Source organism: Vipera ursinii, assembly GCF_947247035.1.
Source record: "Vipera ursinii genome assembly, chromosome: 2".
Classification (NCBI taxonomy): domain Eukaryota; kingdom Metazoa; phylum Chordata; class Lepidosauria; order Squamata; family Viperidae; genus Vipera; species Vipera ursinii.
The window spans coordinates 12,584,883-12,610,009 of record NC_139513.1 but is presented as its reverse complement, the minus strand read 5'-3'; the positions used below and the strand labels follow the sequence as shown (position 1 = coordinate 12,610,009).

At 45.8% G+C, this 25,127-nt stretch overlaps 1 protein-coding gene across 3 annotated transcripts in view; it reads right to left on the bottom strand.

Moving 5' to 3' along the window:
- Positions 1 to 25,127, bottom strand: part of LOC310636462 (alpha-2-macroglobulin-like) — a 103,717-nt gene that overhangs the window by 66,334 nt on the left and 12,256 nt on the right. Inside the window, exons 2-6 of one of the 3 annotated variants that reach the window (XM_083356320.1) lie at positions 16,872 to 16,979; positions 11,855 to 12,038; positions 10,642 to 10,807; positions 8,999 to 9,051; positions 5,663 to 5,683 (exon numbers count right to left, since the gene is read on the bottom strand). In XM_083356320.1, the coding sequence (XP_083212446.1) occupies positions 5,663 to 5,683; positions 8,999 to 9,051; positions 10,642 to 10,807; positions 11,855 to 12,038; positions 16,872 to 16,963 (516 nt within the window). In that variant the 5' untranslated portion in view covers positions 16,964 to 16,979. Of the gene's footprint in view, positions 1 to 5,662; positions 5,684 to 8,998; positions 9,052 to 10,641; positions 10,808 to 11,854; positions 12,039 to 16,871; positions 17,057 to 25,127 lie in introns of all 3 variants that reach the window. The other 2 variants (XM_083356318.1, XM_083356319.1) reach the window with 2 other exon arrangements.

Genomic DNA, 25,127 nt, shown 5'->3' with positions numbered 1-25,127 from the left:
CTTCCTTTTCACAGTAAATCAACCGGAAAGATTGCTGGAAAATAAGATAACCAAATGCCAGTTGACACTAAGAAACTTTTTCTGATCAGGAAGTACCCAGCCATGCTTCTGTATCTTTCCAGTTTAGGGATGTTTGAAGCTATCTAATCAATCCATACAGCCATAGGATAAGATGCTTTCCTACATTCCAGTCTAACCTTATCACTGTTTTGAAAGAGAGCAAATTAAGCCAAATCAACATACAAAGTACTTAAGTTTAAAGTACAAAGTAAAATATAAAGTAACTATGTTAGCTAACAAGTTACAAAGTCCATGTCATTTGCTAATTTCCAAAATCTCTAATCCATCCTAGGTGCTCTGTTTTCTGCCCATTTGTTCAAAGCTGATCAAAGTTTTGTTCAAGGTTAGTTTAATTAAGAGAAGGACCAGGGTGACATGATAGCAGTGTTCCAATATCTCAGGGGCTGCCCCAAAGAAGAGGGAGTCAAGCTGTTCTCCAAAGCACCCGAGGGCAGGACAAGAAGCAACGGATGGAAACTAACCAAAGAGTGAAGCAACCTGGAACTAAGGAGAAATTTCCTGACAGTTAGAACAATTAATCAACCTGCCTCCAGAAATGGTAAATGCTCCAACTCTGGAAGTTTTAAAGAAGAGGTTTTATTTTTTATTTTTTTTAATCCCATTTATATCCCGCCCTTCTCCGAAGACTCAGGGCGGCTTACAATCTAAGCACAAATCAATGTGCTTAGCAAATGGTTGGACAGCCATTTGTCTGAAATGGTATAGGTTTTCCTACTTCAGCAGGGGGTTGGACTAGAAGACCTCCAAGGCCCCAATTCTGTTAATCAAGCCTTAAAGGACCCATTGCCTTGGAGTGCCACTTGATTCTGAAAAGCATTTTGTCAGCTGTCCATTTGGCGAATCCAGAGAAAAGAAACTCCTGGAACATTTTTTCCCAAGAGTACAAAACTTTACTGAATATACTACATTTGCAAAGAAAAAAAAGCAAAACCACCTCTGGGTTTCCCATGCAGAAACAAGCAGTTAATTTCCCCCTTTCCCCACGAGCCACCCTCAGTCCATTAGCTCCAATTTTATTCATTTTGTTATGCCAGGGGTCTTGGCTGAGGAATTCTGGGAGTTGAAGTCCAGAAGTCATAAAAGGGCCACGTTTTTGAAGACCCCTGTGTTATGGGAACCAGCTAGGTGGGAGAAATGTCTCAGAGAACTCAAAGATATTTGGATTTCATTCCCCCTCCCCTTTCATTGTCAAGCTGAAAGCGAAGTGGAATATAGGCGTGCTTCAGTCTTGACACATTTAAAACATTTAATTATTGACTTATTCTCAATTTAGTCTGCTGATTGTGCTCGTTCTGTTGTATGAATGAGACAGCCCCCTAATGCCAGTCATGAAAGGTTATGAATCTTTTTCTTAAAGAATGAATGAATCAGAACCACTTTTTTCATTCATCTTTAAAATCAGCTTCTAATAGCCACCAGAATTAAACAGAATTATCATTCCTTCTGAAACAATAATAAAAAAGTTTTGTAACCCATCTATCTAAAACAAATGGTTAAAGGTGATGATGATTAAAGCAAATTCAACTATGTCATCTTCGCAATGGTGGGCAACTATGAGTCCTGTAAGATCTGTAGACTTCAACTCCCAGAATTCCTGAGCCAGCATGGCTGCCTCAGGAATTCTGGGAGTTGACCACCACAGGTCTTAAAGGGGCCATAGTTGCCCACCCCTGCCTTTGTGAATAACCAAGCATCCAAATTTCCGAATTCTAGTGATTTGGCTACTCCTAGTAATTCACCTTGGGACATCAGTATATAAATTCCGAAAGTGGATATTAATGATAAACACTCCAAATTAAGAAAAGGAAAAGTTTTATTCCCTTTTGAAAAAGGAGGGGGAAAAACTCTCAGTCATCATCACTTTCGCATCATCACTTCTAAATCTTATCTATGCAACAAAGGTTAAATTGGGCTTTCTGCCATCAAATGCCCACGGCTTAGTTAAAGAGAAATTACTGCCAAGTAACTCTGTTCAATGTGGCTGCTACGGTTAATATTTAATGCCATTTTGCTTTTCTGTTTGTTCTCAGCATAAAAAATCTGTTTACTTAAGATAGCCCATAGATAGGTGATCTGAGGCACCAGCAGCTTCTTAAAATAAGACAGGCAGCAGCAGATCAAATATTGCAGAAATCATTTCCAACATTTAATTCCAACATTTCCGGGGGGCCGATGTCCACATTTTGCTATCACATACAAATAATTTGGTTTGGCTGAGTTTCTAAATTTCTATAGTCTTAAATAACATTTCACCTTCTTTCTATAGCCTTTCTCATTTTCAAATTCAAATTGCAATTCACATCGCTGAATTGTACGGCTGACAAACCTATTCCCCTCCCTTATTTTTATTAATGCATATTTGGGACCCGCGCCTTCTTCTGCTATGCACTTCTCTAGAAGTGCAGTAGTTTGATTTGTATATCACTGCACTGCAAAATGAAGTGGGAACATTGATTGTAATTTCATTTCAACTCACAGGACTGATTCAGTCTGCCCATTTTTTTTCTAATCAGGTAAATTGTCGTTAAAGTAAAAGGCAAAAAAAGTCCTTTTTATTATCTTCTACAGAGAGTTCTCAACCTAGGACCAGTTGCTTAGCAGCCATTCAAAGTTATGACAGACCTCCATAGAGCTGCTTACGACTCAGATTCAAAGTTCTGAATGATCCCGGGATCGCATTCTGCGTGACTGGCAACAAAATTTACAATTTTTTTTGCCTGTACTTTTTGCATTTACTTCAGGTTTCTGGCAAAAATAAACAAAACCAGCCATTGTGGACAATGGATTTGCTTAGTGACTGCCATGTTCCCTTAGTGACTGTGGTGATTCATTTAATGACCTCTGCAAAAAAGGTCATAAAAATCGGGCAGAGTCACAGGGTGATCTGCTTAATGACTGGCACGACGTATGACCATAATTCTAGGCTCAATTAGCGTCATAAGTTGAGGACTACTTGTCTCCATGGACACAATTTTGGATACAGTTATAGATGACGTGAGGTAATTTGGGCCACATTTGAGCCCAACATTTCTGTTGCTAAGTTGTTTCAATGAATTTTGCCCCATTATACGACCTTTATTGCCACAGTTGTTAAATGAATCACTGCAGTTGTTAAGTCACTAACACGGTTGTTAAGTGAATCTGGCTTCTCCATTGACTTTGCATGTCAGAAAGTCACAATAGGTGATCACCAGACCCTGGGACACTGCAACCGTCATAAATATGAGTCAATTACTTTTGAATTTCAATCATGTGACCACGGGGATGCCACAACAATCACAAGGAGGAAAAAGGATCATAAATCACTTTTTTCACTGCCGTTGTAACTTTAGTCACTAAATGAACTGTGGTAAGTCGAGGACTGCCTGTGCTTGATCAAATTTGAGGGTCAACTTATCCACAGGTACATGTGGATACTTTATTCATTTATATTTCACATTTCTGAACTGCCCATCTCCGTTAAACAGTCATCGGTGTGAAAAGCGTAAGTCATTTTTCAAACGGTCACTAAATGAACTGTTCTGAGTCAAGGGCTATCTGTACGCCATCTTCTAGGCCGCAGGAGTAGGCCACCTTGGCTCTTTTATGACTCGTGGACTTCAACTCCCAGAATTCCTCAGCCAGCCATGCTGAGGGGAAAGGGAGAGGTTTCCAAGCTGAGCCGTGCTGGCTCAGGAATTCTGGGAGTTGAAGTCCACAAGTCATCAAAGAGCCAAGGTTGCCTACCCCTGGCCTAGGCCGCTTTATGACTCGTGGACTTCAACTCCCAGAATTCCTGAGCCGGCCATGCTGAGGGGAAAGGGAGAGGTTTCCAAGCTGAGCCATGCTGGCTCAGGAATTCTGGGAGTTGAAGTCCACGAGTCATCAAAGAGCCAAGGTTGCCTACCCCTGGCCTAGGCCGCTTTATGACTCGTGGACTTCAACTCCCAGAATTCCTGAGCCGGCCATGCTGATGGGAAAGGGAGAGGTTTCCAAGCTGAGCCATGCTGGCTCAGGAATTCTGGGAGTTGAAGTCCACGAGTCATAAAAGAGCCAAGGTGGCCTACCCCTGTTCTAGGGCATAATAAGTGAGCCAGTGGAGTAGTGCTTAAAATATCAGACTAGAGACGGGGAGGCTCTGAGTTCGAGGCAGCTGGAGAGCAGGCAATGAAAAACCTTGCCAAGAAAACTGCCAGGTTCTGTATAGTCAGTCAGTCTCCAAGAATTGGACATGACTGGAGGAATAGGGAAAAAAGTAGACTGTCTCCTATAGAATCCTGGAGCCTTTTTGGTTCATCAGAATGCGTAAACCAGGGGTGGGCAACGACGGCTGAGGAATTCTGGGAGTTGAAGTCCACAAGTCATAAAAGAGGCCTTCGTCCCCCACCTTTGGCATAAGCGAATCTCATCCAGATTTCCTTCTCCCTTTAAATAATCCATTCTGACCAGATTAGAGTCCAGGAAAATGGAATTCTGGTGCACCTGGACAATATCCAATTTGGGGAACCTGTTGCAAGCAGTTCAAGGCCTTGGTGGTTTGAAGATTGCAAGAAAACAAAGATGAACTTTGAGCAGGGGTGGGCAACTAGGGTTCCCTTTAAGGCCTGTGGGCTGAGCATAGCTGGCTGAGGAATTCTGGGAGTTGAAGTCCACAAGTCATAAAAGGGCCAAGTTTGAAGACCCCTGGTCTAGACCAACCTGATGATGATGATGATGATGATGATGATGATGATGATGATGATGATGATGTAATAATAATAATAATAATAATAATAATAATAATAATAATAATAATAATAATAATAATGTGATACCCATTGTCATCGGGGCACTGGGAACTATGTCCAAAAACTTTGCAAAATACATCAAGAAATTGCAGCTTCCTGCAATAACTCCAGCGAAGCTACAAAAAACTGCGTTACTCGGAAGATCTTACATTTTAAGGAGATACCTGGTTGATACCTAGGATGCTGGCAGCCATTAGTGCCAGTCAATTTGAGTGTTCAGTTTCATGTTTAATGAATAAAAGTTATATAATAATAAGGTTGGAAGGGAACTTGGAGGTCATCTAGTCCAGAGATCCCCGACCTTTTGGGCACGAGGGACTGGCTCCGTGGAGAGTTTTTTCCGTGGAGCGGAGGGGGCGTGGCTTTGCGTGCTGCCTGCATCCTGCGGATGGGGCTTCGCTTGTTTGCACGGACCGGTTTCTGGCATACCATGGACTGGTAGCGGTCCATGGATTAGGGGCTCGGGATCCCTGATCTAGTCCAACCCCCTTGCTCAGGCAGGAAACCCTACACCACTTCAGACGAATGGCTGTCGCTTCTTAAAAACTTCCAGTGTTGCTACATTCACAGCTTCCGGGGGCAGGTTGTTCCACTGGTTAATTGTTCTAACTGTATATTGATTTATGCAAATAAGACATAGGGAGAGGGGGGCGGGGCTTCAGATGCCCAGGCCTGGGTGTCATCTTGAACTTGATGACCCTGCTGGAGTGATAAGGGAATTAAAGTTCAGGTCTTTGGAAAAGTGACCTGATTGGAAGGTCCCGTTACTGGCTAATCTGTTAACAATTACGTGGGAAGAAGACTTAGTTACTTACCTCAATGTAGATCAAGGGGACCTGTGGAATAAAACACATTTAGAACAAAATCAGAAACAGGAATGAATCAGAGCAGGATTTTTCAACCTGACCACACCTAAGGGAATCACTACACTGATTTGGATATCAATTAAGTTCAAGATGAGTGAACTTCAACTCCCAGAATTCTCCAGCCAGCACGGCCACTGTTAAGCATTCTGGGAATTGAAGTCCACAAGGTATGGAAACACTGAGCTAGAATTACTTCAAGACATATATTGGTCCGTCCTGTACTTCTCTGTGACGTGGTCTCACGCCGTCAAGGAGGCTGTGTCCTTGACGGCATCAGACCGTGGCTACAGTAGGACTAGTAAGCAGGTCTTGGGGACACATCCAAGGTCCATAAGGGACAATGGGTGGATCCTTTCTCCCCCCACCCCCCCTGCCCCAACCACAGATGAGTTCATCCAGTGACACAATTTCATCACCCACAGATTTGGAAATATCTGAAGAAATATTGGTTATCGAGACATGCTCCCCGAGGGCCATCCGTGATAGGAGGTATCCCTTTAGCACCTGCAGGAAAGGAACTTTCATCTTTCAAACAGGGCGGGCGGGGATCGGAAAAGTCAAAGTTGTGTGGTCAATGTTGCACAACGGAAGCACTGCCCTTTTCGCGTGCGCCACTGGCGCGCGTGAAAAGGAGTTCGGCTTCAATCGCCCAGTCGCAAGCACCATCTTGACTTCTAGGAATGTCTCGGCCGACGTATATGTGCATTAGGATGCTTTTGCTTTTAAGCAGCGTTAGCTTTTTCCAAAAAACAAAACAAACGCATCTAGCCCTTGTGTCAAGTTTCCGAGGGATGAGCTCTTCAAAGAACTCTGAGGCATTGTTTACCTTAAAAGTCTTTTATTAGAGCAATATAACATCGGCAATGCTTGGTTAAAGCCGGATTCTGGATTCCCCTCCCCTAAGCCATATTAAAACATAGTTCCCTCCTTTTGTTGCTGTCATAAATCACATTCTCCAATTAGTTTGAAAGGTCAGAAGATATTTAAGAAAAGGATAAAGTTTTGTCCGCAATTGTTTTTACTGGGCATAATTACTGATACTACTGTTGTGGACACCAAGTTGATGTTGAACTTAATTACGGCAGCAAGACTTTTAGTAGGTCAATATTGGAAGAAGGAGGAACTGCCGACTATAGAAGAATGGACTTTAAAAGTTTCTGACCTGGCGGAAATGGCAAAGATATCGGCGTACTTGAAAGACCATTCGCAACAACGTTATATTACAGAGTGGAAAAAATGGATTGATTACATCCAGAATAAATATGGGACTAAAAAGTTTCATTTAGCATTTGGATAAGTTTTGATGTGATACTAGTATTGCTTGTAGTCATTTTATATGAGCTAGAGTGCGATAGACTTAATAGCTTATTTTTGTTAGCATATGGTTGTTTATGATTGTTTTTACTTTTATACCTTGTATTTAGCTCTGGGAAGTCGGGGACGGGGAGGGGGGAAGGGGAGGGGAGGAGGGTCGGGGAGGGTTGGGTAGGGGGTGTTAAAGATAAAATGTATTGAAAAACTTATCTTGTTAAAGATAAAATGTATTGAAAAACTTTTCAATAAAAAAAGAAAGGTCAGTTTTCCGTCCTTAGCTTAATCCCCAGTTCCTTCTTATCGCCTGTTATTACATGCAACCTTGAAAATGCTCCCACTGCTGTGTTATTATGTCTAACTACTCCCCCATGCACATTCTTCCTTCCCCCTCCCTTCTTCATCTAACTTTAACTCTAAAAGTGATACAGAAGTAGAAATATAAAATAGCTGCTTCTTCGACTTTTGTCGAAGCAAGAACATCCGATGTTAGCAGCGTTGACACCTCGTTCAACAACTGCTGATTCAGTGATTGTCTGAAGTTACAACCGGACTGAAAAAGGAAATTTATGACTGCACCCCATAACTGCAACTCTTGCCGGGTCCCTGTAGTTACATAATCAGGCATTCTGGCATTTGTCACCCGACTCGCAGTTACGAGTTGCAGCGTCCCACAGTCACATGATGGCCTTTTGCGACCCTCACAGCCCGCTTCTGACAAGCAAAGTTATCTGGGAAGCCAACAGGAGATTGCAAATGGCGATCATGTGACCTTGAGCCTAATGACTGCAACTGGGATCTGCTTAGCGAGGGCTGTCTCAATTGCTGCTGTAAGTCGGCACGGTCACATAATGACACAGTTTAAAACTGTAATCCTTAGCAACAGAGTTGCTGGTTTCACTGACTGTGGTTAGGAGGACTAACGGGATATCCTATCCCGAAAAGGAAGACAGCCCACAAGGGAAACTACAACCGGTGGCCACGTTGATTGTGATCTGGACAGAGGTCCCACCCATCTCTGATAAAAAGGAGTTTTGAAATCTGGAAAGGGACCTTTTTATATTGGTTTAATTCCCGTCTCGTTGACCCATGGGAGAGAAGCGCTTCAGGTCTACCTAAGTCAAAGGTGAGGTACTGCTGCCCCTTTAATGACATGTGGACTTCAACTCCCAGAATTCCTGAGCCAGCCCGGAATTCTGGGAGTTGTAGTTCACAGGTCATAAAAGGGCCCTAGTTCCTTATCCCTGACCTAAGTGGAAGTGCCCTCAAATCTGCTACTTTTCCAAATTTCAAAATCCCAAGATTATAATCCTAGAATAGAATAGAGTTGGGAAGTCCTGGGAACTGTAGTCCCAACTCATCTGGAAGGAATCAAAGTAGGGGAGGCTGAGGTAGACCATATTCACTACACCTTGCCCTAGAACAGGGGTAGTCAACCTTGGCTCTTTTATGACTCGTGGACTTCAACTCCCAGAATTCCTAAGCCAGCATGGCTCAGCTTGGAAACCTCTCTCTTTCCCCTCAGCATGGCTGGCTCAGGAATTCTGGGAGTTGAAGTCCGCAAGTCATGAAGGGGGGCAAAGTTTCCCCCATGCTGGCTCAGGAATTCTGGGAGTTGAAGTCTGCAAGTCATGAAGGGGGCCAAAGTTTCACCCATGCTGGCTCAGGAATTCTGGGAGTTGAAGTCTGTGAGTCATGAAGGGGGACAAAGTTTCACCCATGCTGGCTCAGGAATTCTGGGAGTTGAAGTCCATGAGTCATAAAAGAGCCAAGGTGACCTACCCCTGCCCTAGATGATGGCACAGACCCAGTTTCCTGGATTCTGTTTCCGAGGCCCACTGGATAAATAGAACTTTAACACAGAGGTTACCGATTAACAAGCTTTCAAGAGAAGTGTCTCCGTTCACATCATCCCCAAATATTCTCATGAACTGAACAACTATCTCAAAAAAATTGCTGCACAGCGGAACCTACCTTCTCGGTTACGGGAATGAATTCCTTGGTCAGAGAGACAACACGAAACAGAACTGAGAAAGCAAGAAGAAAACCATTTTAATAGGGATAAAAGTTCTTCAGAATTGAAGAAGCTTCTTGGATGAGAAACGAAAGGTCTTTAAAGCAAAAAAGCCCCAAGAAAGTCCAGTTGCCTTTTGGAAAAAGCACCTTTGTGACAACCATGACTTAGATGATTGAGAATATCCATAGCTATAAAAAGTATTATACTGAATCAGGTTATATTTTAATGCCACTCTTCCTCTATACGGTAAGACCGATATCTTCCCAAATCCACTATTTTGCACTATTTGTGTTGTGATTCAGGGTCAGCCTGTGGGTTCGGCAGTTGGGTCGGACGACTCAGAGGAGGAGGGGGGTGTTGAAGACCTTGCTGAGGGGGTTGAAGATCTTGCTGATGAGAGCCCTCAGCCAGGCCCCTCCCACTTGGTCACCACGGAGACCCAGCTGTGTGAGCCTGACAGTGTGGATGAAGATGACCCACAGCTGGCCCTGTTCAAGGACGCCCGACGCAGGAGGCAGTCAATTAGGAGTAAACAGAGGAAGGCAATGGGGCTCCTCGGAAGGAGGCACAGAGAAGCCACGCCCTGAACTCTATATAAGGGGAATGTGTGGGAGGGCTGGTTTGCTGAAGGCAACCGTTTGGATAGTTCATGTTTCTTAAAGCTCCTGTTTCTTGGTTTGTCTTGTTCCGTTTGTTTTTGTGGTAATAAATTTGGCAGGCATAATTCCAGCCTCTTGCCTTTTTGTAAAAGGGGTTGTCCCTGCCTTTTCTGCAGGGCCAGTAGCAGGCTGGTACAGAACAATTTTGTTCAAAATCAGCGGCACAATTACTCTCTTCTCTGAGGTGGAAAACCTCCTTGTGTAAGCCCAAAATAAAATAAAAATAGTTGTAAACTGCCCAGGGCCACTGAGCATCGGGCAGCATACAACTTCAATCAATTATTATAATATTATTTTTATTTCCAGATTCAGGGAAAAAATCACCAGGAAAAGGAGACCTGAAATGTTTTGGATCACTGCCACATGAACTCTTTTTTTTTTCCTCAACCATGAATCCTGCTTAATATTATTTTAGTAATGAAGGTCCACAATAATAATAATAATAAAAAATCAACTGTTGACCTAAGGCAGCACTTTTCAAGTTTCAGGCAGCTTTCAGATTTGGGGGCTCCACCTCCCAGAATTCGTCAGCCAGTGGGGACCTAATAAATTTATCTGTCTGTCTGTCTGTCCGTCCGTCCATCCATCCATCCATCCATCCATCCATCCATCCATCCATCCATCCAAGTATTTACTTGTTTGGGGTTATTGGCTGTTTCAGTTGTGACTCAGTTATAAAGGGCTAAGTCATTTAATATATAAATGTACTTTTTGGCTCATTAAGGCTGCAGTTTGGCCTCAAATGTGCACCACAAAAGGGACGCCCCGGCCAGGAACATGGGACCAGGGCTGCGTGGGGCTTATGGCTTATGGGTTTACATACCCCCATCCCAGCTAAAAGCAGGACCACTGTTAAGATACCCAAGGAGCACAAAATCCTGAACTGAGATCATACACAATCGGCAGAAAGTTATCCCCTTTCGGGAGCCATGCGCTCTTACCTTTGTGTCCTGGCTTGTAGATGGGTTTATCAGTCTGAACAAAGGTGAGGCTCTCCTGATTTTCAATATATACTCTTTTCCGATCTAGGTACCTCAGGGTTGCTCCTGTTACCTCTACTGTGAAAAGCGCTATGTGGGAGTTGAAGGACCTTTCCCATTTGGGGATCTGGAGTAAGGAGAAAGGAGGGGCTTTAGCTTTTCTAGAGATGAGTACTGTGTCTGTTAATGGGCCAAGCCAGAACAAAGTTGGGGAGAGGAGAGGAGGAGAGGACAGGAGAGGGGAGGGGAGGAGAGGACAGGAGAGGGGAGGACAGGAAGAGGGGAGGAAAGGGGAGAGGAGGAGAGGAGGAGGGGAGGAGAGGAGAGGAAAGAGGAGAGGAGAGGAGAGAGGAGAGGAGGGGAAGGGAGGACAAAGAACAGGAGGAGGGGAGGAGAAGGGAGAAGAGGAGAGGAGGGGAGAGGAGAGGAGAGGAGGGGAGGAGGGGAAAAGACAAGAGGAGAGGAGAGGAGGGGAGGAGAGGAGAGGAGAGAGAGGAGAGAGAGGAGAGGAGAGGAGAGAAGAGAGGAGAGGAGAGGAGAGGAGAGGAGAGGAGAGGAGGAGGGGAGAAGACAAGAGGAAAGGAGAGGAGAGGAGAGGAGGGGAGGACAGGAGAAGAGAGGAGAGGAGAGGAGAGGAGAGGGGAGGAGAGGAAGGAGGAGAGGAAAGGGGAGAAAAGAACAGGAGGAGGAGAGGAGAGCAGGGGAGGGGAGGGGAGAGGACATGAGGAGGGGAGGAGAGAGGAGAGAGGAGAGAGGAGAGAGGAGAGGAGAGGAGAGGAGAGGAAAGGACGGGAGGAGGGGAGGAGAGAAGACAAGAGGAGAGGAGAGGAGAGGAGAGGGGAGAGGAGAGGAGAGGAGAGGAGAGGATCTAGTCACACAACTCGGTGAATACAGTTGCCAAAGTTCCAAATAAACACGAAATCTCCTATTGCTGGTTTGATGGCTCTACGTATTGTTGACGTTGCAATTAACCCAGTAGCACAGTCATACTGTAGTAACGTTACGTAAAATCACGATGGGGAAAAAAAATCATCTTCCACTGTACCAAAAAGTACATCTAAACTATTTTTTAAAAAAAATCTGGTGATTCTTTTCGGACTGTACTTATACACGGGACACTCCGTCAACCTCCTTACTCAGAGTCACAAACACAAGAGCTGCCAAAGGCTCTCACCTGGAACTCGGTGCACTGGAAGAGGTCTTTCTTGGAGACTTCTTCCCTTAGGAGGCTCCTGTTCTGCAACCCGTATTCCAGGGTGATGCTCAGCGTCACCGACTCATTCAGGTGGTTCAGCTGGACGCAGATCTTCCTGGAGGTTTCCGTGGGGACAACTACAGGCACCAAAACCAGGTATTCCCTGGGAAGGAGAAAACAGAAACAGTCAGAGGACCAGAGAACGAAGACAGCCATCCCACCATACTGTATGACTGGCACATCCCAATTCTGGTTGCAATACATACACACACACACATACATACATACATACATACATACATACATACATACATAAAATCTGTTAAACTAAATTTAACTTTATAATATCCTCTATCAGGTTGGAGGGAGGGAGGAGGAAAGGAAGGAAGGAAGGAAGGAAGGAAGGAAGGAAGGAAGGAAGGAAGGAAGGAAGGAAGGAAGGAAGGTTTTTAGTGGTTGAAGACAAATAATTGGCAGATAAGGTAACCTTTATTGTCATTTTTACTCGAGCACACAGGCACACATTAAAAATGAAATTCTGTTGTCTGCTCTCAAAAAACAAGTATGTATCAACCCATACACATATATAGCACACATATACACATGCTATACACATATGCCTACTTTATACACACACACACACAAATATGCATATACATGCATACATATACATATATACATATATGTTAATCACTGTCCTTTTTTTTAATCCCATTTAATCCCAGAATGAAGGCTATTGCTAAGCACATTGATTTGTGCTTTAGATTGTAAGCCGCCCTGAGTCTTCGGAGAAGGGCGGGATATAAATGGAATTAAAATAAAATAAAAATAAAATTTATATCCCGCCCTTCTCCGAAGACTCAGGGCGGCTTACAATCTAAAGCACAAATCAATGTGCTTAGCAATAGCCTTCATTCTATGTATATGCCTGCTTATTAGGGCTTTCGTCCCCCCACTCCCCAAGTGGCATTATTACAAAGTCAGCTTATTGCCCCCAACAATCTGGGTCCTCATTTTACCTACCTCGGAAGGATGGAAGGCTGAGTCAACCTTGAACCTGGTGGGATGCGAACCTGCACTACTTGCAGGCAGCCGGTGTTACTTAAGGAGGCATTAGCCCACTGCTCCACCAAGGCTCTTTGTTTTGAACACATAGTGGAAAAAGGAAGGTTGAGAATTCACAAGATCGATGAACTGTGACTGAATCTGGATGTTCTGCTTCGGATGCCACAAAGCCCCCTCCTCCCAGAAGGGAACAAGGAAAACAGTTCGTGAAGGAGTGGTGTAGCGTCCCAGACAACCCTGCAGATAATGATATATTTGCTCCTAAAGAGTTTATCCTTACTAAAAGGGGAAATTTTGCCCATCTCACTTTTCATCAAATCGTATTGCCAGAGACTTGAAAGTTGACACAGGTAATCTTTGACTTGCAACCATTTGCAACCATGTGCGTTCCCACAGAGAGGGCCTCTTCAGGGTGCCTCCGGTCAGGGAATGCCGACTGGCGGCCCCCAGGGGGAGAGCCTTCTCTGTGGGTGCCCCGGCTTTGTGGAACCAACTGCCGGTGGAGCTCCGGACGGCATCGGACCTCCGAACTTTCCGTCGTGGTCTGAAGACCCATTTGTTTGAATTGGCCGGTCTGGCCTGATGGGGGAGCTGGGTTTTAAATTGTTATTTTAGATTGCATTATTGTTTTTTTAATTGGGCACTGATTTAATCTTTGTTTTAACTTTTGTATAGTATGGTATTTTTATTTATATGCCCTGTGAACCGCCCTGAGTCCCCAGGGAGAAGGGCGGTATATAAATTAAATAAAACATAAACATAAACATTTGCTTAGTGACTGTTCAAAGTTACAACAGCACTGAAAAAAGTGACTTATGACCAGTTTTCACATCTACGACCATTGCGGCAATCCCTGTAGCTGGACGCTGGCTACTGACTCACATTTATGACGGTTGCAGTCTCCCGGGGGGTCACGTGATCGCCTTTTGCGGCCTTCCGACAAGCAAAGTCATCGGAGAAGCCAGATTCATTGAACAGTCGTGTTACTAACTTAACAAATGCAGCGATTCACTTAACGGCCGTGGCAAGAAAGGTCATAAAATGGGACAAAACTCGTTTAACAACTGTCTCGCTGAGCAAGGGAAATTTGGGGCTCAGCTGTGGGTTATAAATCAAGGACTACCTGTATAATTTTCCCTGCAGGTGTAGAAAAGTCAAACAGGGTCCAGCTAGCATGTTGTGCTAGCTATAGTTGTGAAGTCTTTTGGAGTCGAAATCCTCTGGGCTGGTATGAGTCCTAGCTACAGGTCATCCTCAATTTACAAGCACAACTGAGCCCAAAATTTCTGTTGCTAAGTGAGACATTTGTTAAGTGTCTCTGGCCCCCATTTTACGACCTTTCCTACCACAGTCGTTAAGTGAATCACTGCAGTTGTTAAGTTAGGAACACAATTGTCGAGTGAATCTGGCTTCCCCATTGACTTTGCTTGCCCAAAGGTCACAAAAGGTGAACACATGACCCCGGGACACTACAAGGGTCACAAATAGGAGTCAGTGATCAAGCGTCCGAATTTTGATCAGCTGGCCATGGGGAAGCTGCAACAGTCATAAGTTGGAAAAATGGTCATAAGTCACTTTTTCCTGTGCTGTGGTAAATAAACTGTTGTAAGTTGAAGACTACCCGTATTAGCGCAGAGAAAGCTGACTGGCTTCGTTCTCTACATCACAGCCCTTCAGGTGTTTGAAAATGCCTCATGTATCGTCTTTCCATGGGTGTACAAACCTCATTTTCTGTTTTTTTTTCAGAGATTTGTTTTCCAGCGCGCGCACACACACACACCCGCCCCCTTGCTTGAAATAGCAAGTGAAACTCGCAAAACCAGTTGTGGGGAAAACCTTTTAGCTCTTCCAGACTTTCTGATGCTGACCTCAAGGCATGCATACTTTTGAGAAACAGGAATTACGAAGAACAGTTTCGTTGTGAAAGAGATGGAAGTAAAATTAACCCGGGGATTTCCTCATCCCTTTTCCTGGCTTAAATTTCTTGTCGCATCATGTATGTGTAAACTAGATACTCAGTGCAAAAATGTAACACACCCTTTCTTCATATTTCTTGCTGTCATCATCAGTGGGCTACGCCTCACAAAAACTTCTGTTGGTCACAAATCAGTTACAGGTAGTTCTCGACTTACGACAAGTTGCTTAGCAACAGGCCCAGATTTGAAGTTCCGACAGTAGCCTCCCCCTGCGGTCACATGACCACACTCTGGGCACTTAGGCACCAACTGGGTTGCATTTACAGTCCCACGTCCACGTTTTTACAATCTTTTTGCCAAAAACCAACATTTACTTCTGCTTTTCCGCAAAACTAGCCCATAGCTAGTTTTGTTTAATGACTGTGTGGCCGCTCCCAAAAAGGTCATAATATTGGATCGGTCATATGACTGTCACAAGTTAGGACTGGAATGGGTAGGCCCCATTTTGGTGGTAGATGGAGCACTACTCGTACCTATTCTTTGTGGGGAGGGATACAAAATTTGTTCTTGAATTGAAAACAACGCAAAGACTTAAAAGCATTGTTTCTCAAGTTCGGCCATATTAAGATGCATGGACTTCAAGTCCCAGCATTCCCCAGTCAGCAAGCAGTTTATTTCCTTTCATGAAAGAGTTAAAAGCTTAGTTCAGACTCCTCACCAGGACTGCAGATTCCTTTCCAAGCAATTCCTGGCCTGACACATCACAGACTTTGGACCAGTTGTGGTCATAAGTCGAGGGCTGCCTGTTTTAGTCAGTTTTGCAAAACTTGCTTAGCGACGTAAACGTTTGGCTCAATTGTGGCCGTAAATCGAGGGCTGCCTGTATTAGTCAGTTCTGCAAAACTCGCTTAGCGGCGTAAACATTTGGCTCAATTGTGGCCGTAAATCAAGGGCTGCCTGTATTAGTCAGTTCTGCAAAACTCGCTTAGCGGCCTAAACGTTCGGCTCAACTGTGGCCGTAAATCGAGGGCTGCCTGTATCAGTCAGTTCTGCAAAACTCGCTTAGCGGCCTAAACGTTCGGCTCTATTGTGGCCGTAAATCGAGGGCTGCCTGTATTAGTCAGTTCTGCAAAACTCGCTTAGCAGCCTAAACGTTCGGCTCAACTGTGGCCGTAAATCGAGGGCTGCCTGTCTCAGTCAGTTCTGCAAAACTCACTTAGCGGCCTAAACATTCAGCTCAACTGTGGCCGTAAATCGAGGGCTGCCTGTCTCAGTCAGTTCTGCAAAACTCGCTTAGCGGCCTAAACGTTCGGCTCAACTGTGGCCGTAAATCGAGGGCTGCCTGTATCAGTCAGTTCTGCAAAACTCGCTTAGCGGCCTAAACGTTTGGCTCTGTTGTGGCCGTAAATCGAGGGCTGCCTGTCTCAGTCAGTTCTGCAAAACTCGCTTAGCGGCCTAAACGTTCGGCTCAATTGTGGCCGTAAATCGAGGGCTGCCTGTCTCAGTCAGTTCTGCAAAACTCGCTTAGCGGCCTAAACGTTCGGCTCAACTGTGGCCGTAAATCGAGGGCTGCCTGTCTCAGTCAGTTCTGCAAAACTCGCTTAGCGGCCTAAACGTTCGGCTCAACTGTGGCCGTAAATCGAGGGCTGCCTGTATTAGTCAGTTTTGCAAAAAAAGAAAAGGATGGGGTAATGTTGCGCCAAGGACAAAGAGACCCGGGTTCAAAACCACCCCTTGGCCAGTCACCAAAGGACGCTGGGTAGCCAAGTTGCTCTTTCTTTAACCCAGCCTCCCTTGCAGGGCTGTAGTGAGGACAAAAGACGGAAAAAAGGAGGGCTGTGCGTGCTTGCCTTGAGCTTCAGCAGGGTGAGGAAAAATAATATTAAAACACAAACACACACACACACACACACACAGCAGAGAAAAACCCCTTTTTCCCTTCTGAACAACCAGAATGAACTTTGAGGAGGGAGGGAGTGGGGGAACAAAGATGACACAGAGAGGAGATTGCTTACGGTTTTGGGGTCGATGCCGAGGTCCCCCCGGGAAGGAGGAAGAGGCCTAGAAGGAAAAGGCAGGGTCCTGCAAGTAGCCGGTTCTTCCCCATAGCGTTGAGAGGTCAGCTGGTGGAGGAGTCAAAGCTGGTGGGTCAGAGGAGATGGCAATTGTTGCTCTCCACCTCTCCTGCTCCGGTCCTTCCCTAACCAGTGAGCAATTTTATACTCATTGCCCTCAGACAGGGAGGCAGAGCTTATGCTGGCTATTTGCACAACTAGGATGCCTGCCCGCCCGGTGTGTGCATACCTGTGTAGGTATGTGTGTGTGTGTGTGACCTTTGTCATCTGTTGTACTAGGCAACGTGCCAAGGTCAGAAATAGGAGCATGGCTTGAGCAACGCACCGGGAAGAACTCCGTGTGTGCAAATAGAAATTTTGCTCTTCTCTATCTCCTTTTTCACCCCACCCCCACCCCCCGCTGCCCTTCCGGGCCCGGGTTCGATCCATTTCTCAAGACCTAAAAAGGGCTGCCATGCAGGTAGCCCTCGACTTACGACCACAACGGAGCCCAACATCTCCGTTGCTAAGCGAGACAGTTGTGAGTTTTTGCACCCTTCCGTGACCTCCCTTGCCGTCGTCGTTAAAACCTGGCTCCTGCAAAGAGGGCGGATACAGCAAACTCAGCTTTATAAGCAGGTTGAAGGGAAGGGGTCTGGGTTGGTGTCGGAAGCCCCGACACATCTAACCGAAGGGTGCTTCTGGGACTGAAAGGATGCATAGGCAGTCCTCGACTTACGACCACCGCTCGCTGAGCCCGAAATTTCCGTGGCTAAGCAAAACATTGGCTAAGTGAGTTTTGCCGCCCCCCCGTTTTACGACCTTTCTTGCCACAGTTGTTAAGTGAATAGCTGCAGTTGTTAAGTTGTTCCACACAGCTGTTAAGTGAAACTGGCTTCCCCATACACTTTGCTCGTCAGAAGACCACAAAACGTGATCACACTGCAACCGTCGTAATCTGAGCCGCTTGCCAAGTGACTGAATTTTGATCAAGTGACCATAGGATACTGCAACTGTCATAAGTGGGAACTAACAATAAGCAGCTAACTTAGAGCAGGCTTTTAAAGCTGGTGTGTATAAACATGGTGTGATCCTTGAACTGGACAGCAGCGAAAACTGCCATATTTTGCACCAAGTATAATTTCTACTTATTTTTAGAAGTAACCCTATGCAGAGCACCTCGAAATAGTCAGGACGGGATGTGACCAAGCGGGTGGATAACTAATAAAAGAGAATATTTGTAGCTCAGGGTTGAAATGAGGGGTCTCTAAGCTTGGTTGTTTTTGTGCAGGCATTTCATTACCCAACTGGGAAACATTTATCAGTGCTAGGGTGGATAACTGTGGCTAAATTTGACCAACTCAGGAACATTTTCCTTAATGCACTGTTTCTTTGTTAAGTTTATTTTATTTTTATTTATTAAATTTTTATACTGCCCTTCTCCCGAAGGACTCAGGGCGGTGTACAGGGCCATAAATATTAAAAAACAAAGTACAAAAGTTAAAAAACAATTAAATAATTTATGCCCGATATATACAATAGTTAAAACCATATTAAAAACCCAACCCCAAACCCATCAGACCAGGCCGGACTGCTCAAATAAATAGGTTTTTAGATCCCGCCGGAAGGAGCGAAGGTCGGGGGCCATCCGGAGCTCAACCGGCAAGCGGTTCCACAGGTCTGACGCGCCCACAGAGAACGCCCTCCCCCCGGGGGCCACCAGTCGACATTCTCTGATCGGAGGCACCCTGAGGAGGTCCTCTCTGTGGGAGCGTACAGGACAGAGGGAAGTTGACGCCGACAGTAGGTGCTGCCGTAGGTAATCCGGACCCATGCCATGTAGGGCTTTGTAGGTCATTACCAAGACCTTGAATCTCACCCGGAGGGCAACCGGCAGCCAATGCAGCTCGCGGAGCAGAGGTGTAACATGGGAGTATCGGGAGACTCCCAACACAACTCGCGCGGCTGCATTCTGCACCAGTTGAAGCCTCCGAGTGGTCCTCAAGGACAGCCCCATGTAGAGAGCATTACAGTAGTCCAAACGAGAGGTCACGAGTGCATGAGTGACTGTACGCAAGGCATCCCGGTTCAGATAGGGCCGCAACTGGCGAACCAGGCGAACCTGGGCAAAGGCCCCCCTAGTCACAACTCCTATATGATTTTCTAAAGAGAGCTGTGAGTCTAGGAGGACCCCCCCTCTACGGGGGGCCGCATTTCTCCAACGGGGAGAAATTGGGGAAACAAAACAACCCCTTCATAAACGCACAACATAGGAGAACAAACCCGTCAGGACAAGATTCAGCAGTCCATCTGCAATTAAAAGGCCACATTTTCGAAGACAGCAAAGTCTCCACATTTTGGACAGAGGGGACCGCTGGTTTGAAAAAGGAGTCAATGAGGCCATCTAGGTCAAAACTGAACACCCCTCTCTCTACAGAGGGGGAGGGGTATGACCTCATCTATCTCAAGTCGACAACACAGTCCTCTCCACAGTTCCAAGAAGGCTCCACACCCATTTGCACCACTCAGGTGACCCTGAGGACACCTGAAAAACCTCCAAGTGGCTGTTGTGATTCAGGGTCAGCCTGTGGGTTCGTCAGTTGGGTCGGAAGAGGAGGAGGGGGGTGTTGAAGAGCTTGCTGAGGGGGTTGAAGATCTTGCTGATGAGAGCCCTCAGCCAGGCCCTTCCCACCTGGTCACGACGGAGACCCAGCTGTGTGAGCCTGACAGCGTGGATGAAGATGAACCACAGCTGGCCCTGTTCAAGGACGCCCAACGCAGGAGGCAGTCAATCAGGAGTAAACAGAGGAAGGCAATGGGGCACCTCGGAAGGAGGCAGAGAGAAGCCACGCCCTGAACTGTATAAAAGGGGAATGCGTGGGAGGGCTGGTTTGCTGAAGGCAACCGCTTGAAAAGCTCCCGTTTCTTGGTTCGTGTCTTCTTCCGTTTGTTTTTGTATTAATAAATTTGGCAGGCTTAATTCCAGCCTCTTGCCTTCTGGTAAAAGGGGTTGTCCCTGCCTTTTCTGCAGGGCCGGTAGCAGGCTGGTACAGAACAGTGGCCTCAGCTTGACTCTCTAAAAAGAATGCAAATGACCGGCTGTCTGCGAGGAGTATAAATCCTTCCATTCCCCACCACCCAGTCAGAGCTGAAGCATCATCATCATCATAAAGTTGGAAGGGACCTTGGAGGTCATCTAGTCCAACCCCCTGCTCAGGCAGGAAACCCTATACCATTTCAGGCAAATGGCTGTCCAGTCTCTTCTTAAAAACCTCCAGTGTTGGAGCATTCACCACTTCTGGAGGCAGGTTGTTCCACTGGTTAATTGTATTAACTGTCAGGAAGTTTCTCCTTAGTTCTAGGTTGCTTCTCTCCTTGATTAGTTTCCATCCGTTGCTTCTTGTCCTGCTTTCAGGTGCTTTGGAGAACAGCTTGACTCCCTCTTCTTTGGGGCAGCCCTTGAGATATTGCAACACTGCTATCATGTCACACCTCACCCTTCTCTTCATTAAACTACACATACCCAATTCCAGCAACCGTTCCCCTAAATCATCTTGGATGAGAGGCGAAACGTCTTCAAAGAAAAACAAGAAAGTCCAGTTGCCTCTTGAAAAAGCACCTTTGGGACAAGGCCGGAGCATTTTCAACAAAACCAACATGCCAACACCTCTTTGGGAGTTGATTTTGATGAACTTGGAAACTTTCAAATCAATCGCTGTTATCCATTTTCTGTCGCTTCTAAATGGAGATGAAGGAAGGTGTTTGCAGGAGCTGTACACCACTTATTTTATAAAGGGTCCAGTTAGAATTACCTTAGGGACGCGGTGGCTCAGTGGGTTAGGACGCTGAGCTTGTCGATCAGAAGGTCGGCAGTTTGGCGGGTCGAATCCCGAGTGCCGCGTAACAGAGTGAGTGCCTGTTACTCGTCCCAGCTTCTGCCAACCTAGCAGTTCGAAAGCACATAAAAATGCAAGTAGAAAAATAGGGACCACTACGGTGGGAAGGTAACAGCGTTCCGTGCGCCTTTGGCATCCAGTCATGCCGGCCACATGACCACGGAGATGTCCTCGGACAAGCGCTGGCTCTTCGGCTTTGAAATGGAGATGAGCACCGGCCCCTAGAGTCGGAAACGACTAGCACGCATGTGCGGGGGAACCTTTACCTTTACCTAGAATTACCTTGCAAATATGAATGAACGTCAGTACTTTTGAGCAGGACAAAATGCTTCCATGGTTAAAAAAAGAGAGAAAATGCTGCAAATGTAGGTAGTCCTCAAATTACAATGGTTCGTTTAGTGACCATCCAAAGTTACAACAGCACTGAAAAAAGTGCTCTTACGACGGTTTTTCACACATCACCCTTGCAGCATCCCCATAATTGTATGATCACAATTCAGACACTTGGCAACTGGCATGTACAGGTAGTCCTCAACTTATGACCACAATTGAACCCAATTTTTTTGTTGCTAAGTGAAACATTTCTTAAGTGAATTTTGCCCCATTTTACGACCTTTCTTGCCACAGTTGTTTAGTGAATCACTGCAGTGGTTTAATTAGTGACATGGCTGTTAAGGAATCTGGCTTCCCCACTGTCTTTTCTTGTCAGAAGGTTGTAAAAGAGGATCACATGACTCCGGGATGCTACAACCGTCATAAAGATGAGCCAGTTGCCAAGCATCTGAAGTTTGATCACATGACTATGGGGATATTGCAATGGTCATGTGAAAAACGGTCATAAGCCACTTTTCCCAGTGCCGTTGTAACGGTTGTAAGCCGAGGACTACCTGTATTTATGAGAGTTGCAGTGTCCCAGGGTCATGTGATCCATTTTTGCGACCGTCTGACAAGCCAAGGCAATAGGGGAAGTCAGATTCACTTTACAACCATGTTATTAACTTAACTGCAGTGATTCACTTAACAACGGAGGCAAGAAAGCTCATAAAATGGGGCAAGATTCAACAACAGTGTGAAAAACGGTCATAAGCCACTTTTTTCAGTGCCGTTGTAACTTTGAGCTGTCACTAAATGAACTATAATAATAATAATAATAAGTTGGAAGGGACCTTGGGGGTCATCTAGTCCAACCCCCTGCTCAGGCAGGAAACCCTATACCATTTCAGACAAATGGCTGGCCAGTCTCTTCTTAAAAACTTCCAGTGTTGGAGCATTCACCACCTCTGGAGGCAGGTTGTTCCTTCCACCGGTGAGTTGTTCTAACTGTCAGGAAGTTTCTCCTTAGTTCTAGGTTGCTTCTCTCCTTGACTAGTTTCCATCCGTTGCTTCTTGTCCTGCTTTCAGGTGCTTTGGAGAAGAGCTTGACTCCATCCTCTTTGTGGCAGCCCCTGAGATATTGGAACACTGCTATCATGTCACCCCTCACCCTTCCCTTCATTAAACTACACATACCCAATTCCAGCAACTGTTCCCTATATGTTTTAGCCTCCAGTCCCCCAATCATCTTTGTTGCTCTTCTCTGTACTCTTTCTAGAGCAGACATGTCAAACACAAGGCCCGGGGGACGGATCCAGCCCGCGAAGTGGTTTCATGTGGCCTCCGAAGCCATGCTGGAAACAGTGAGGGAATGGCCCCCACTGCCTTGGCCCTGGCCCAGAGACCCTCCTTCTGCCAGAGACCCTCAGATCTGTTCCACTCCTGCCCAGGCCCCCATAGGCACCCTTGATGCGAACGATGTAGAGCTGGCCACGTCCACCCAGTAGGCCATACGCACTCTAGCCACGCCCACCCAGTAGGCCATGCCCACCCAGTAGGCCATACCCACCCTAGCCATACCCACCTGGCCCCCTGAGGGCAACTGCAATGCTGATGCGGCCCTCAATGAAATTGAGTTTGACACCCCTGTTCTAGAGTCTCGACATCTTTTTTACATCGTGGTGACCAAAACTGGATGCAGTATTCCAGGTGTGGCCTGTTGGGAGTCGAGGACTACCTATATGTATGACAGCTGCAGCGTCCCAGGGTCCCGTGATCCATTTTTGCAACCGTCTGGGGGGGGGAAGCCAGATTCACTTTCCATCCGTGTAAAGTGTAACAACTGCCTCACTCAGCAACCGAAAGTTTGGGCTGAACTGCGGTCGTAAGTCCAGGACTACCTGCACAGTATTTTACTGACCGAGGGAAGGGTATTAAACGCCTCTGGCCAAACGAAACGTAAAAACTGTTTCGGGAACTTCAGGAGGGGACTGAGCAATTAGGATTTTCTGGGAAAGCCTCAGCCGGACCTTGAAGCGGTCGTGACCTCTTGTTCATTTGATTCAGTGACAAAATCTATTCGCTGGATTAGATCGGCTCTGTTGGCGTGAAAGCAGAACCAGAGCAGGACCAGAACGGAGCAGCCTCATTCCCCACACCTGACAAGAAGGGGACACACTTCTCCCCCCCCCACTTCCGGTGCCATTGCCAACTGCTCCTTGAAACTCCATTTGGCCTGGTCAGCCCTGGTCAGAGTCAAACCCTCCAGGGGTTTAAGAGCTCAAAATTTGTCAAGGGTTTGAATCAGAAGTGGAGATGACAGATACAGCGTACGAGGAGGAACTGGACATTCAGGTTAAAGGGTTGACACAATCCCTCACTACAAATGACAATGGAGGTTCTCAGTCATCCAGGTCAGGGTTTGTCCCAAAGGCGCTTTTTTTCCAAGAGGCAACTGGATTTTCTTGTTTTTCTCTGAAGACTTTTCTCTTCTCCTCCAAGAAGCTCCTTCAGCTCTGACTGGACGGTGGGGAATGGAAAGATTTATACTCCTTGCAGACAGAGGAGAACAAACCCATCACCACAAGATTCAACACTCTTGTCTTGCGTTTAAAAGATAAAAGCCACCCTTTCGAAGGCCACATTTTGGACAGAGAGGACCACCAGTTTGAAAGAGGGGTCAAAGAGGCCACCTATGTCAAAACTGAACTGCTTTCTCTCAACGGGGGGCGGGGGGGGGGATACAACATCATCTATCTCCAATCTACAACAGAGTCCTTTCAGCAGTTCCAAGAAGGCTCCACACCCATTTGCACTACTCAGGTGACCCTGAGGATACAATCAAACCTCCAAGTGGCCTCAACAACTTACTAAAAGGATGCAAATAATAATAATAATAATAATAATAATAATAATAATAATAATAATAATAATAATAATAATAATAATAATAATAATAATAATATAAAGTTGGAAGGGACCTTGGAGGTCATCTAGTCCAACCCCCTGCTCAGGCAGGAAACCCTATACCATTTCAGGCAAATGGCTGTCCAGTCTCTTCTTAAAAACTTCCAGTGTTGGAACATTCACCACCTCTGGAGGCAGGTTGTTCCACTGGTTAATTGTTCTAACTGTCAGGAAGTTTCTCCTTAGTTCTAGGTTGCTTCTCTCCTTGACTAGTTTCCATCCGTTGCTTCTTGTCCTGCTTTCAGGTGCTTTGCAGAATAGCTTGACTCCCTCTTCTTTGTGGTAGCCCCTGAGATATTGGAACACTGCTATCATGTCACCCCTCATCCTTCTCTTCATTAAACTACACATCCCCAATTCCAGCAACCGTTCCCTATATGTTTTAGCCTCCAGCCCCTTAATCATCTTGGTTGCTCTTCTCTGTACCCTTTCTAGAGTCTCGACATCTTTTTTACATCGTGGTGACCAAAACTGGATGCAGTATTCCAGGTGTGGCCTTACCAAAGCATTGTAAAGTGGTATTAGTACTTCACTTGATCTTGATTCTATCCCTCTGTTAATGCAGCCTAGCACTGTGTTGGCTTTTTTGGCAGCTGCAGCACACTGCTGGCTCATATTGAAGTGATTGTCTACTAGGACTCCGAGATCCCTCTCACAGTTACTACTATTGAGCAAGGTACCACCTATACTATACCTATGCATTTGATTTTTCCTGCCTAAATGTAGAACCTTACCAGCTATGACCAGCTATCTGCAAGGCGTATAAATCCTTCCATTTCCCCCACCATCCAGTCAGAGCTGGAGAAGCTTCTTGGATGAAGTCTTTGAAGTCTTCAAAGAAAAACAAGAAAGTCCAGTTTCCTCCTGAAAAAGCACCTTTGGGACCTCATCATAAAAATAGTATTAAAAGTAATGTGCCTCTCCTAGGTAATTTTAATATTGAAATAGTTTAACAAATCTGCAATGGAGTGCTGTCACGTGTCATAGTGTGGGGAAAATACAGGTAGTCCTCGACTTACAAGAGTTCATTCAGTGACCGTTC